Source organism: Papilio polytes, unplaced genomic scaffold, assembly GCF_000836215.1.
Source record: "Papilio polytes unplaced genomic scaffold, Ppol_1.0 DF821400.1, whole genome shotgun sequence".
NCBI lineage: Eukaryota > Metazoa > Arthropoda > Insecta > Lepidoptera > Papilionidae > Papilio > Papilio polytes.
The window spans coordinates 4,307,752-4,323,230 of record NW_013527804.1 but is presented as its reverse complement, the minus strand read 5'-3'; the positions used below and the strand labels follow the sequence as shown (position 1 = coordinate 4,323,230).

Here is a 15,479-nt window from a genome sequence, read left to right as displayed (position 1 = left end):
GTGTAGTTATATGTATTTCAACATACAATTTCAGACACATAAATGCATATACAATCACAACCTTAGAATACAATTAAATACAATCCATAAAAATATAAGTACATCGCCAAATCTATTTAACTTCACTTAAATACTCTAAATTACAGTCAGATCGTACAAATTTCGCATTTAAAAACAAATAAAAGCAAACATCGCTTTTCCGAGTATATAATGCTTTATTTCACTTGCAAAAGTCCGTATAAATAACTACAGGTACTGTTCAAGGAGTTTTTACACGTTACTAGAGACAAGCCATTAGAAAAGAAGAAGAAATTAAATAATTCAAAATTAGAACACATTGTCGACGTCATCACTTTTTTCTAGTCTTCTTCAGTACCTATTTTATCAATACATATGTCTCCGTTAAAAATAGTTTTATTTCTAAATCTTTTACGATATACAGGTACCTAAGTACAATAACAAGGTCAGTAATAAATAATAAGGTGTGTTTCCACTGGAAATCACGATTGATAAGGGTAATGTTACACTGTACACATTTCCGTACTGGAAATTGAATTTGCACATTCCATTCATTGGATATTTACCTTTACCTTATACACTCTTTACTATTAGAGTAATAAATATTTTGTACTGTTGTAAACGGTCGTATCACAATTCACTGTCAAAGCAATATAGACTTTATTAGTATGGTGTTAAGGTTTATAACTATACGTATTGCCGCGCGGGGCCGTTCTTCCTCGAATGTGGTGTTTCCTCGCTACTGCCCGTGTTGTTGTTATGGAGGAATGACATCTCTACGCCTGCTTCACCTCCCTAGAAATAACTTAATTTTAAATAATTTCTTACATATTTTAATTAATACTGAAAACAAAAACTGGAAAAAGGAATATCTACATTAATTATTTCCTTTTTCAATATTAATCTAACTTCTTACTAATATAATAAATGCGAAAGTTTGAATGGAAGTTTGAGAGTTTGAAGCCTAAACTGATGAACGGATGTTGATGACATTTGACAAAGGTGATGTAGAACAAATAATATAGACTTTTGTTCCTTTACGTATTTAAGTATTACGCAATTATAAATCGTGACAGTCAAAATTTTAAACAGGAAAATTAATACAAATATTACCTTTCTTCGTTCTGTCCAGCATTAAAAATAACAAAAAAAAAATAGAAAAGGCATTACCATAACTAAGTTCATAATAAGTTAAGAGTTGTCTAAAGTTGCACTCTCCTCACAGAATTTTATAATCTATATGTAATCTTACTAATATTATAGAACCTTAATAAGTTAAAGTCGAAGGGAAACACAACATATTTTAAGTTATAGAGGTTTCAAATTATCAAGGGTCTATGTTGTAGGGGTTCTGGGCTCTGGGAAGGGATCATATTATTTTTTTTAAGTTACTGAGGTTTGAGTAATCGAGGTTCTACTGTATTATAAATGCGAAAGTTGGGTGAATGGATCTTTGTCAGTTTGTAGCCTAAACTGCTGAACGGATCTCGATGGAATTTGGCACAGAATTGAAAATTTTCGTAGAGGATAGTCTGGAAGAACATATAAGCTACACACTTTTGTTTTTTTAATTCCACGCGAACGGAGTCGCGGGCGAAAGCTAGTATTGTGTAGTAAAGTATCGTGTATAAGTATTGTGTAGTATAATCCAATATAAGATATTTACTAATAAGTTTATGAGATGATACTTTGAAATAAAGAATTATTTTATTTAGTCATGAAATAGTAATATCTACCTCGGCATGTAAAGGGTTGGCAGTGATAGTAATCGGCACCTTCGCTGGTACATAGCCGTTACTACCCGTGTCCGGTGCTGACACCTTTTCCTCTGAAACAGAACGAAAATGTACTAAAACATGTACAGAAACGAATAATTTTTTTCAACTTGCTTTGTAACAGGAGCAAGTTGAAGAAAAGGTTTTTGACAAGATCGGTGCAAAATACGGACCCCATAAAATATACTGAAATTAGTTACTCGAATCCTCGTTACTTTAGTCCAAGTAACGGGAATTAATTAAATAACGTTTAGGGCCTGTCCCATCAAATTGTCTGATAACAATCAAACGTGTAAAATAAGTAGATACACAAGAAGTCTAACTAAAAATGTGATTGTATTAAAAAAAAACGTGTTAGAAAAAAGTAAATTAACAAAAAAGTGTTGCCATGATACAAAAATCATAATTACTAAGATTGCACAGACAATAAAAATGACATGTTCCATATGTATTGAAGATTATGTTATACTTACTGCTGGGTCTCTTAGCGCGGCGGCAGAGCAGTAGAGTGACGAGCAGTATGAGCAGTATGGCGGCCACCCCCAGCGCGCCCCCCGCCGTCACCAGCGCGGCGGGCGCGCGCTCCGCACCCCCCGCGCCCGCCGCACCCCCTGCACCCGCCGCACCCCCCGCACCCGCACCCTCCGTACTGCTGGCTACTGCTGGCACTAAGGACTTATGTGTCTTCGCGTCCTGGAAAAAAAACATGGTTTTATAATATAATGAAATTGAGAAATTATATTCAACTAGCTTTCGCATGCGGTAAGTCAGCGTGGAATTACAAAAAAAAGTGAGAAGCCTAAGTATTCCTTTAGACTATCTACAGCCGTTCAGGCTAGACACTTAAGGAAACATTCATCCATTTATCCATCCATTTGAGCTTTTTGCATTTCATCATCATCAAATTGCCCTTATCCCTTATGGAGGGTCGGCACAGTAGGTGCTGCTCTTCCATACATGTGTATCAACCGTCATATCTGAAACCACTCCTTTCTTAAGCATATCCTCTTTCACACAATCCATCCATACTTTCTTCGGTCTTCCTATTCCTTTGTAGCCATCCATATTCATTCTTAACACTTTCTGGTTTATGTCCTCATCGTCTCGTCGCGTAACATGTCCATACCACACTAACTTTTTGCTTCTCAATTTCTCCACCACTTGCGCTACTTTCAAACTTCCTCTAATACATACATTCTTAACTTTATCCATTCTTGTCACACCACACATCCATCTTAACATACGCATCTCAGCCACATGCAATCTCCTTTCATCCGCAACTTTGGTGGCCCAACATTCAGATCCATACATTACAGGTCTTATGATGGACTTGTACATCTGTCCCTTAAGCTTAAGAGGCATTCTTGGATCACAAGTCACACCAGCTCTTTGCATTTATATTATCGATATGATAGTAATAGGAAGATTCACTGGTTGACAATGTCATTTGTCCCTTTTGGATTTATTTTGGAAAGTTCAAGCGTTTACATTACACTAAACATGTCTGTATTTAGGAAGCCTGTGATTACAGCCTTGTAAAGGTGAAATTACAACACACATTACATTATAACAACAATTGTAATGTAAGTAAGGATGGAATAAACTTTTAAGACAGAATAACAACAGAGTCGACGTTAGATAAAATCCTAGATAAAAGCTATCCAATTGTAGACTATGTTATAATGAAAGTATGTAGTGAATGATGTGTGAGTGACTTACGAGTATCGCACTGAAGTCGGAGGGCGCGTGTGCGGTGTAAGCCTGCACCTTCAGCTCGTAGGCGGTGTCCGGCGCGAGGTGGTCGAGGCGCAGCGCGCGCGCGTTGCCCGCAGACACCTTGTTGTACTCGCCCGCCGACGACACCGCGCGGTAGTACACGTAGAAACCGTCCGCCTCCACGCCGCCGGACCTAGACCACTACACGCACAAACACCTCTTTAAAACCAAAAAAGTAGCAAATAAACCATTACAATAACGAGAAACTGCATTTACTTTTTTATCTCATAAAGTGGCAAACGAACAAGCGATTTGAATTTGCCGAAATGGCGAAGCGACCGCTGCCTATATATTCGCAATACCATATGCGTTGCCTACCCTTAATCGACGGAATAGACGCACATAAAAAGTAAATTTCTCCTTCCTATACGTCTCCTCCGCCATCAAATCCACGTTCTTTTTCCATCCTATTGTTATGAGAAAAAGGGACTAAAGTTGGGCTTCCGGCACCACACTCATCAGACTGTACGCGGAATTGCTTCCACTTCACGCCTGTGTGGTCGTGGTTTTGCTGAAGTAGAGCCGACCCATTCGTATGAAGATGTTAAAGCAGGCTCTACCACTGTTAAAATGTGCATAGTGGCCTACAAAAGACAATACGCAATATACAAAAGTATAGTGGAGAACGGCACTGAATAGCACTCACGAGTGTGTCCCTCCACCTAACCTTACAAACTGTATACAGTTTAGGTAATATAAATAGTTTTGTGTCAAATTGCGAGCAGTTTCTATAGAATTATACTTACAGTCCACTCCAATTGTATACTGTGCGGCGAGGTGGCAGTCGCCTTGCTCAGTACGGGCGCACGCGGGCTCTGGCCGCCGCGTTGCAGATAGAAGCGAGCGCTGCTGCGACCTAACTTGTTATCCTGGTTGGAGTATACAGCCGCTATACGGAACCTAGGATTTTAAGAGACTGATATCAACCTGTAAGCACGGGATATAAACAATTTTTCAAATGGTTTCAGTACGGAGAGTAAATGCATTCAAACAAAATCATCTTCTTGGATGTGGAGGGGTACATCGGTAGAGGTAGACCTAGAAAGAGATGGATGGATTGCGTGAAAGGTGACATGATCAAGAAAGGAGTGATGACTGAGATGACGTATGATAGAGTGCTTTGCAGGACGAAAACTTGGCGCGCCGACCCTACGGGAGTAGGATAAGGCAGGGGAGATCTTCTTTTCCTTCTTTATTTACCTCCATCTTACTTTTACAGTAGAACCTTAATAAGTTAAAGTCCAAGGGAAACACTGAATATTTTAAGTTATAGAGGTTTTAAGTTATCAAGGGTCTATGTTGTAGAGGTTTTGAGCTCTGATGGGAAGAGAACATACTATTTTTTGAAGTTATAGAGGTTTTTAAGTTACCGAGGTTTAAGTTATCAAGGTTCTACTGTATTATGAATGCGAAAGTTTAGATGGATGGATGTTTGTTAGAATTTGTAGCCTAAACTACTGACTGGATCTCGATGAAATTTCGCATAGATGTATAGGATAGTCTGGATGAACATATAGGTTCCTTACTTTTGTTTTTTTTTTAATTCCTCTAAGACGGAATCGCGGTCGAAAGCCAGTCTATAATATTAGTATAGAAACATATATAAATGTATTTGATTTTAGTGAAACAAAACTCGCTCCAGACGAAATGTTATTTCAAGTTGAGTAACTTTAAAGTGATATCATATTTTCGACAGTAAACATTTGAAACAATTGGTGCATCTGCATTACTTACTTTAAATATTTGAATACACCCTGTATATGAATATTATTTAAACTTAGCTTTTGAAAATATCGGTTGAAATGCTTTAGTAGAATTTATTTGTATTGCTTATGTAATGTAATAAAATATGTGCAAATTTTACAAAAAATAAGTTACTAGCTTTATTCCACGACTCCGTCCGCGTGGAATAAAAGATAACTAGCGTATCTGTTCTAGATTATCCTCTACATCTACACCAAACATCGAGATCCGTTCAACAATTTAGGTTACAAACTCTAACAAACATCCATCCATCTAAACTTTTGGATTTATAAAAAGAAATGAGATTTTTCGCTAAATAGAATTCTAACAAGTGAAATATCATTCCATTTGGATTCATCCCTTTAGTGTTAAGAGTCAGACTGGTTTTTTTGGTTTTGTATAAACAAATAGTGTTTAAAATAATAAAAAAACTCACTTGTAAAATCTATCGGGTAATAATCCGTCGATCTCAAAGGCGTGGATATAAGAAGGTATGTCGTAGTTAGCGGTGTGCCACTGCCCGCTGGAGTTGCTGGAGTTACTCACTTCCTTGTATTGCACCTGAGAATTTTGAACTTTTTTATTGCTTTCTTAAACATATACTAGCTTCCGCCCGCGACTTCGTTCGCGTGGAATTATAATTACAGTAAGTAGCCTGTGTTCCTTCAGACTTTACTCTACAATTGTGCCAAATTTCATCGAGATCCGTTCAGCAGTTTAGATTACAAACTTTAACAAACATACATCCATCCATCCATCTAAACTTTCGTATTTATAATATTAGTATAAGTAAGATTAGTAAGAAGTAAGGAGAAAGATTGTGTAGGCCAATGATTTCCAAAGTATTCCAATTGGACCCCTCGGGCAAGGAAAATGCAAAGGCATATGATATAAACTTAACAGAATTTACCGTAACCAATAAAATGTTGAAAGGGGTCTATGAGTGAAGAATCCGGTAAATGCTTATTTGTTTAATAACTGGAATATTTAATACTAGCTTTCGCCCGCGACTCCGTTCGCGTAGAAGTAGGAAAAACAAAAGTGAGTAGTCTATGTGATCTTCCAGACTGTCCTCTACGTCTATGCCAAATTTAATTGAGATCCGTTCAACAGTTTTGGCTACAAACTCTAACAAACATCCGTCCATCTAAAATTTCACATTTATAATATTAGTAAGATGCGCTTCAAGCTACCCATAGTAATTAAATCTTACCTTGAAAAACTGTATAGGTAGTCCCTCTTTAACGTTGGACCATGACACCATGACACTCTCGTCTGACATCCGCGTGATATTGGGCCGCGACGGAGGTATCATCACAGCTGCAACAAATTACTCATCTATGAATTTTATTTTAACAACTAGCTGTTGCCCGCGACTTCGTCCGCGCAATAATAAATAAAAAAGTAGCCTATAATATTCCTGTCTATGTCTGCTGCCCTTCAAAGAAAGTCCGGTCGAAATCGGCCCAGCCGTTTTGGAGATTACCCGGAACAATGCGGCTTGCGGACAGACAGACAGATAGACAAAAAAAAATAAATGCGATTTTCATCAGCAACGCAAATACACGATGTTGCCGAAATCTGGAATTTTCTCTTTTGATATTACAACCAGACACACCAATTTTATTATATATAATATATAGCAGACTAACTATTGCCTGCGACTTCCATCCATCCAAACTTTCGCATTTATCTATAACATAAGTATGAAAGTGTGAAATTGTTACTATGTATTCGTTTAAACGACGAATGTTTTAGAGAAAAAGGTTTACCTTTGTGTTTTCTCGGATTCTTCTTATTGTGTCGTTTCGGTGGCTGAGATGGCACGTGGACTTTTGGCGTCTCCGCCGTATACTCCTAGACATATAACTGGATTATACATACACCAAAGTCTATAAGCTATAAACACTGATATCTATACGAGTACTAATATAATAAAGCGTAAACACTCATTTATTTCTTACTAGCTTTCGCCCGCGTGGATTGAAAAAAACAAAAGTGAGTATCCTATGTGTTCTTCCAGACTATCCTCTATATCTATACCAAATTTCATCGAAATCCGTTCAGCAGTTTAGGCTACAAACGCTAACAAACATCCATCCATCTAAACTTTCGCATTTATAATATTAGTTTTAGTATGGTAGTTGTTGCTCGCAACTTCGTCCGTGTGAAATTAAAAAATGCAGCCTATGTTACTCACAGATAAATTACCTTTCTAATGGTAAATTAGAATTTTCAAAATTGGTCCAGCTGTTTTTTAACTATTTCAATATATACAAAAATACAAATATTTCATCTTCATAATATTAGTATAGATGTAGGATTTTAGCAATCACTGCATATTTTTGAAAAATACGTTTAAAAAATGGCCTACACTCTCACGTTATAGGCTATATATTTTCAAATTGTTCAATTTGGGATGTGAATAATTTGGAAAAAAATGTAAAACTTGCGGATGAACGGAGAACAGCTAGTCTATATTAATATTACAAGATGGAAAATTATATTTTTGGATTATTAGGTGTATTAAAATAACTCAAAAACTACTTCACCGATTTCAATCATTCTTTCGCTATTAAAAAGCTATGTTATCAGTGAGTAACATTTTATTGTTTTTTAAATTCACGCAGACAATTTCGCGAGCAATAGCTAGTAAGCTATAAAGTCCGCAGTGGCGCATAAACCATGTGATATTTATAATTGTGGACATTCTTAGTATATAATGTATGGATATTACACCATTTACCTGATCAGATATCTGCACAGGTACGACAGTGAGCATGGCCGCGTCAAACGCGCAGGCCAGCGAATTGCACGCCACGCACTGGACTATGCCCGCGTGGCGCTTCTCCACGTGCTCGATGTACAGATCCGTTTCTACATTATCAAGGAGAAAATACTTTTTTCAACTCTTCAGAGCGGAGGCACACCTCTGAATAAACAAACGCACAATTGTGAAATTGTCGATTGTTTTGCGGCCTCAACTGTTTAGTTGCACAACTAAAAATCGTGTATCTCCTCCATATAAGCTCATTAAATCAAAGCGAGACTAAACAGTTGTGCGATATTTTAGTCAAATGTGGGCACGTTCTTAAAGAGAAGTTGGTAGACTTATTGGCCACTTTATTTTGCTTAAAGAGCAAAGTGATTACGACTCATAGATATAATTAATTGAACGCCAAAGCAAACCTTTAAAGTAGACTTAAGAAATGACACTACAAGATTTAGTGCTTGCAATTAATATTTCTTGAACACGACCTTCGAGAAGCAACCGAGAGCACAATTTTGTTCTTATCGCCTTTCATTCTTTGGTCTTCCAAAAAGTGGAGTGCGGAACCACTGACGGACCTAGCGGACTTCGTCCGCTACATGGTGTTAAAGGCTTTATAGCATTTAGTAATACTATTTTTGTTTTTTATTTATTTTTCACTTTCTTATTTGTATTGTGTTTGTTTATAATTGTATGGTTTCGGTATTTAGTTTAAGGTATTATGGGACTGACATATTCTAAGGAACCAAAGTCCCTATAAAAATTAAAGAGAAAAAAAAAGTGGAGTTAAGCCAAAAACTGCATGGGAGCCTATTTGCAGGTTATCATCCCTTGAATTCAATTGCATGATGAAAAAATCGTTGTCACATTGAATTAACCACCTGCTTTATTAAAAACGCCTGAAATATTAACCAATTTATAATTATTTGCTTACCGTTCATCTTTATTCCTTTCCCGTTTCTCATCAGTTCAGCGTTTAGCAGCCAATGAACAGTGGGCGTTGGTTGTCCATACGGCAGGCCGCAGGTGACCCTGGCACTGGCTCCTTCGCTAGCATTCACATTGTCAGCTGTCCCCTCCCAATGTGGGGGGAATAATGCCACCACCTTCCATGACCGTCGGATACCATTAGCGGAACAGGAGTAAACACCCTGGAAGATATAACTTATGTTATCGACAAGATTTGAACGTAAGACATAGTCTCTAGAAGACGCTGTATGGAGAGTTGATATCACGAATATTTGGTAAGACCTTTCCTGTCTTTTCAACTAGAAAATTAAGTTTGAGTTTGGTAGGCAACAAATTTAACATGACGATTAAATTTGACTTTCTTGATTTTTCCCTATGGGCAGGGAAAGTCCTTACTAGGGTGGTACCTATGGTTAAACAGACCCTCGCATTATTGACCATAAAGAAATTAATAACAAAAATAATAAACATTACTCTTTTTACAAATGAAACAATTTTATGTAAAAGTTTTACAAGTTAAGTGTGAGTTATGAATGAGTTTTGTGTAAGATTTAAACGTTAACAAAACAATAACACTTAACAATTAAAAAAAATAGTTAATCAAAAGATCGTATGTACCTCGTCTCGTACAGTAAACGGCTGTATAAATAACGCATCTCTGTTAGACAGTTTGAGTCCATCTCTGGTCCAAGTGACACGCGGCGGCGGAGTGCCCACTGAGCCGCACCACAAGCGTAAGGCGCCGTCTATCTTCACAGACACTGTTAGAGTGCCTTCAGAATCCTTAGTACCCACATAGTCTTCGGTCTCTATAAATCTGTTAAGACATTATGGTTAATTCTTATTATTCTAACGAAAATAACGAAACCGTCGATGCCCATAAGAAACTGCAATAAGAAGTCTTTAAAGAACAAAGGGGGATGTACAGAAAAAAGAATTACCCGTATTCACCCGCCTCCCACGGCATCGACTTTATCCTTCCATTCTTTGAATACGTAAAAGTGACTAGAATTAGTCTCTGATATCGATTTAAGATAAGGGAAAAAAACGAAAGTACTTGCCATAGACATCTAAGATTCTAGAAAACGAAAAGACGTACCTCTCTTGGCCGTTCCCTTCGTGCTGGACCTTCAAGTAGGTCCTTTCCGGCAGGTCTACAGTCTGCACGCTCAGTTCATTGGTTGCAGTACAGCCGTACTCACCGCTGTCGGCTGTAGACACGTTGTGCAGTACTAATACACCGTGTGGTGTGTCTAGTTGCTTTTTTGTCTGGAATATAAAATTTGGTATAAATTGTGGCATCACTCTTACTAAGTAGTAAGAGCGCTTTTAGTGTATTGTATAATATACTAGAATCTCACATATCCTATTCTTTTAAAACAAGGTGCTCTTTTATCAAAGCGTTCATTCTTTTAATCCATAATTGTTAATCCAATAATCGTTTCCACCAATAAATGTAAACGAAATTGCGTTTTATGTCATTGCGAAAAGTAACGACCCACACGTTCACCTCTGAGTGCTCCAACGAATGACCCGATCGATAAAAGATGACATCATATGTTAAGTATTTCGACCGATATTGTAGTACATACATTAAACATTATCATATTCGCCAATTTACAAGTAATGCTATTAATAAAGATATGATCATTCACACTTAGTTAATAACGGATTAATAGGTTCACTGCATAACAGGCCGATATCGGCCTGACGCGGTACTTAACCTAGTGCTGACGAAGAATACTATGACCCTCTCGCTAGTGCGAAAGGATTATTTCAAGTGTATACATTACATTACATAAACTGTACACATTATTATAGCAATTTAATGTATCCTGGAGCTGGTGGGTCTAGAAAGACCTGCCACGCACTGGCATATCATTGGGGGCGCATTTTGGCCCGCCGCCGCACCAGATACTTGTTAGATGCATTCAAAAAAATACTAAAAGAGACTTAAAGACTTTGACATCATACTAATAAAAATCTTATTCACCTTTCCGTCTTCCTTCCACCAGTTTAACACAGCAGGTGGTTCAGAGAACGGCTCCTTGCAATGCAGCACCACTGTATTGTGCAAAGGAGCGGCTATCACTCGCTTCTCTGCTATGTTCCTGCTCAAATCAAGCTTCGCGATCGCCAGCCGAGCCGGGATGGATGCTACGCTAATAGCTCCGTACCACGCTACACACTGCAATTACAATTAACATTAGTATAAAATGTGATTTAAAGAACCAATCCCGACTTACTGTACTAAAATCAATCGAATTACACGTCAATCTTCACCTCCTCTATAAATTCCGATCACATCTGTTTTGGTATTGCCCATTTATCAAATGACATACATCGCATCAAATTATAAACTCGTTTGACTTTTAATTCCATAAAAATAATTAAGCAGTTTAAACTACAAGAGATAATGGAACTGGCATACATATTACCCTTCTAAATAAATATCCTCCTGTCACTCAATTGTTAGGTTACCAATTTCGAATTGCCTTTTATTAGATTGTGTAACAAAACCAATATCGGTATGTCAATTAGTGTATTGTCGTAAACTAAAATAGGAGTATTTGAATTCTGGTAAATGAACTATTCTGTTCTCACTCTCACTGTAGTGTAGCGAAATGTATGCTTAGAAGCATTAATATTATATCCGATAGTGACGTATTTATTACTACTACTGCAACATATTAAATTCCTGGAAGTCGGAGGTTGCTGGCTGTATTTATTTTTGTTTTTGTCGATAGATAATGCATTTTTTTAATTATGTAATCCAATTTCAACGCCATATCAATGTTATTATAATCATAGTTTGTAAGCGAATGCAATTTAGTAAAATGTTCATATTATAAAAAAAAAATCCTCAAAGTCTCTCTAGTTTTAAAGAGAAATAATTTGTATTTTTGTATATAATGAAATACCTCAAAAACTATTGGCCCGATTTCAAAGATTCTTTCACCATTAAAAAGCTACGTTATCAGTGAGTAGCATAGGCTGACTTTTACTATTTTTTTAATTTCACGCGGACTAAGACGCGAGCAAAAGATAGTTACATAATCTAAATATAAATGTAACAAGGATCCGCTTATAAAATTCCAGAGATCACGAATACAGGTTTCTCTACCTGCGAGTCGAACATGATTCACATCGTCTGACCTTCTACCTTAACTTGTTTCATCTAATCCCCTGCAGCTATAAGCGCCAGTTTTCACTGCCGTGACACAACAAATACATATAGTCATCCCTCTTCTCTCATTGTATTAAAAAGAGATAACAATACAAGTATTTCCACAGTAGAAACTAACGCTAACATATTTTTTGGGTATGCTAAGATACGCAGAAAATGGAATCTAATTCGGTTGAGAAACGACAAGTTTAGAGCGTACGAACACCTTAGACTAAACTATCGCAATACAGTTGTGCGATTGTCGATTGTTTCACAGCCAATTCTAATTGCTCAACTAAAAATCGTGTAGTGTGCACACCTTCATGTAAGATCATAGGAATCAATGCGAGTCTAATCAGTTGTCCGATAGTTTAGTCAAAAATTTGCGCGCAATTATTCGTAATGTTATCTTTTAAATTTCACAATAATTACGCGTGTTAAAAATGTACTAGATATAACAGAGTTGACACTACTCACTATTCTACAACCCAGGAAACATGCTCCCAGAAAGCATAAAGTTTGTCACATAAATACCTGATATAACGCATTAGGGGTATCTTCTTTAACATCGACCACCAGTCGTGTAGAGAGGTTGTCATTGTCACTAGTACCCTCCACATCTCTCCAGCTTTCCTCGTGTTCAGGTTTCCACCTCCACGTGAGTCTCTCACAGGGTACCTCCACCGCGCACTCGAAGACGACCTCATCCCCGACAGGTGCAGTCACTGATTCTGGGTATTTCGTGAAGCCCATACCGATCTCTGTAAGAAATGTTTAATATTTAAGTAATCCATCTTTGCAAATTGCGAAAAGTTTACAAATATGTCTTATTTAAAAATGCCTTTAACCAATGAAAAACTGTACAATTATTCTTTAATAACTATTAAAGCTTTTTATAAGAATAAAAAAATTGGTATAGTTATTATAGAACCTAAAAACCTAAACCTTTGAGATTCCTTTAGATTATAGTTAGTTGAATAAAGATTTCTATGTGAAATGACTTAGTAACAGTCATACATGCAACAATTAATGAAAGACGAGCCTTGGCACGCGACTCTGTCCATGGAATTAAAAAAAAAGGAGGTACCCTATGTGTTCTTCGAGATTACGAGTATCCTCTACATCTATACCAAATTTGATCGAAATCCGTTCAGCAGTTTAGGCTACAAATTCAAACAAACATTCATCCATCTAAACTTTCGCATTTATAATATTAGTATGATTGTTTACATCTAGTAATAAAGAATCCTAGTATGTTAAAATGTTATGTAGTCGATTCGGATGACAATAAATTACTGACAGTTAACAGTGATTGTATAGTTAACATATTAATAGACTGTGTATCAAATACATCGACACTCCATATTATCGTCTGTATTAGTAATCACGTTGGCCTGTAATAACATTATTTAGTATTCAAAGACAACAAGAAACTGTTATGTTTGAATACTAAATAACGTATTGTAATACTGAAGACGAATGATATGTATTTAGGATTGGAATTAATTCAATATTCAGATTGATACTTTTGAATTCAGTTTTTGTTCACTCCAACTATTGAAAAATCTAATGTGATAAAAGATAATATATGTGTATGTGTGTGTGTGTGTGTGTGTGTGTGTGTGTGTGTAAATCTAATCTATCGTGAATATTTAATTAAATTGAATCGGGTTCATTTAAATTTTCTCTTTAACCGACTTCTAAAAAGAATGAGGTTATCAATTCGTTTGTTTTTGATGTATGTTACCGCACATCTCCGGCCTTGTGGACCAATTTCACTTATTCTTTTATTTTTAATAACCAGCTGTTGCTCGCGACTTCATCCGCGTGAAATTAATAAATAATAAAAAGTGTAGCCCATATTCTGATAGATAAATTACCTTTATAAACGATGATAGAATTTTAAAATCAGCTTAGTAGTTTTTGCGTTACTTCAATACATAAATAATAGTATTATAGATTCTAGCTAAGCTTAAGATAGCAATGTTTCTTTTATGATATGTCGTTTAACCAAATAACTAATGAATTTATAAGTATCGATAAATGTAATCAATAATTGCTATAAAAGAATCCTCGTTCACTTTCGTCTTTAAAAAGAAAACGTGTGTAAATTCTTTATGAATCGCATCGCAACATTCATTCAACTTTAAAATCGATTCGAAATTCTTTGTAGCATTTTAATTGAGCGATAAATCCTCTATCGAATTCATAAATCATCGATGTTTGCTTTTTGTTTGCATACAAAAAGGTTGCCTTTAACAATAACGCGGCCGCGAATCAAACGAAAACAATTCCCGATGTCCTTGATGCGTTATTACAGTACATTCTCATCTCGAATGACGCATCCTATATCGGAATATTAACTACAATTACATCAGACGAATATAAACTTAAAGCCTGGTTGATACAGTTCATATTCAATCGTGTCGATTGGGGATATATCGAGAATGATTTATTATTTTTTTAGAAGGCAACGGACACACTCAGGAATTTAAAACGTCTTCATCTCGTTGCCGTTTCTTTATTGATTTATTTTTATTTTGAATTTCTAATAAAATGTAATGAATAATCAAATTTGCTTTAAGAGTCCAATTTTATTAATTCAATAGGTCTACGCTGAGTTTTAAATAAAAGGAAATAGAATACAATGCAAAATTTCATATTCTTAGCACTTTTCTCTTACGCCGGGTCTAAAGCAATTTTCTACTCATCAGTGTAAAGCTTGAGGAGGGGATTAAAAAAAGGAATCGACATGCGGGCGGGGATTCATTCCACGAGACTAGAAAACGAATAAAAATGAACTTTGCTAAGCGGAATTTCTGAGAACTTATAAGTATCTACTTTAATATGTAGTTACAGCATACTTTATAGACATAAATCTATATCTATACTATTATAATAAAGCGTAAACACACACTTCTTTGTTTCCTAAGATGTCAGCAATTACAGCATATTTAAGAATAATTCTTTTCTTAATAAAAAGCCCCACACTTACGTCACACTTTAGGTTACATATTTCATGCCATTAAACTTAGGGGGTAAAAATTTGGATAAAAACCCTAATGTGGGAAAGAGACCATAAGTTGCTGCTCAAGAAAGCAAGGTTGCCATGGTTTGTCATGTCATTTTGACATTTACAATTGATAACTTGACAAATATAAACGATAAAATAAAGTTTTTATAATTACCTTCGGATGAAGCCGCATGGGAACAGCTAGTTATTCATATACATATAATATTTGAAAATGCATAATAATCTATT

At 36.2% G+C, this 15,479-nt stretch overlaps 1 protein-coding gene across 1 annotated transcript in view; it reads right to left on the bottom strand.

Moving 5' to 3' along the window:
• Positions 1–250: 250 nt before the first annotated feature.
• The window catches only part of LOC106108905 (interference hedgehog-like), a 38,814-nt gene continuing 23,585 nt past the window's right edge, over positions 251–15,479 (bottom strand). The window contains exons 3-16 of the mRNA XM_013290248.1: positions 12,752–12,978; positions 11,045–11,239; positions 10,151–10,320; positions 9,670–9,868; positions 9,017–9,233; positions 8,059–8,189; positions 7,085–7,169; positions 6,526–6,632; positions 5,749–5,873; positions 4,316–4,469; positions 3,513–3,710; positions 2,267–2,486; positions 1,755–1,846; positions 251–813 (exon numbers count right to left, since the gene is read on the bottom strand). Of these exons, the coding sequence (XP_013145702.1) occupies positions 706–813; positions 1,755–1,846; positions 2,267–2,486; positions 3,513–3,710; positions 4,316–4,469; positions 5,749–5,873; positions 6,526–6,632; positions 7,085–7,169; positions 8,059–8,189; positions 9,017–9,233; positions 9,670–9,868; positions 10,151–10,320; positions 11,045–11,239; positions 12,752–12,978 (2,228 nt within the window). The 3' untranslated portion in view covers positions 251–705. The remainder of the gene's footprint in view (positions 814–1,754; positions 1,847–2,266; positions 2,487–3,512; positions 3,711–4,315; positions 4,470–5,748; positions 5,874–6,525; positions 6,633–7,084; positions 7,170–8,058; positions 8,190–9,016; positions 9,234–9,669; positions 9,869–10,150; positions 10,321–11,044; positions 11,240–12,751; positions 12,979–15,479) is intronic.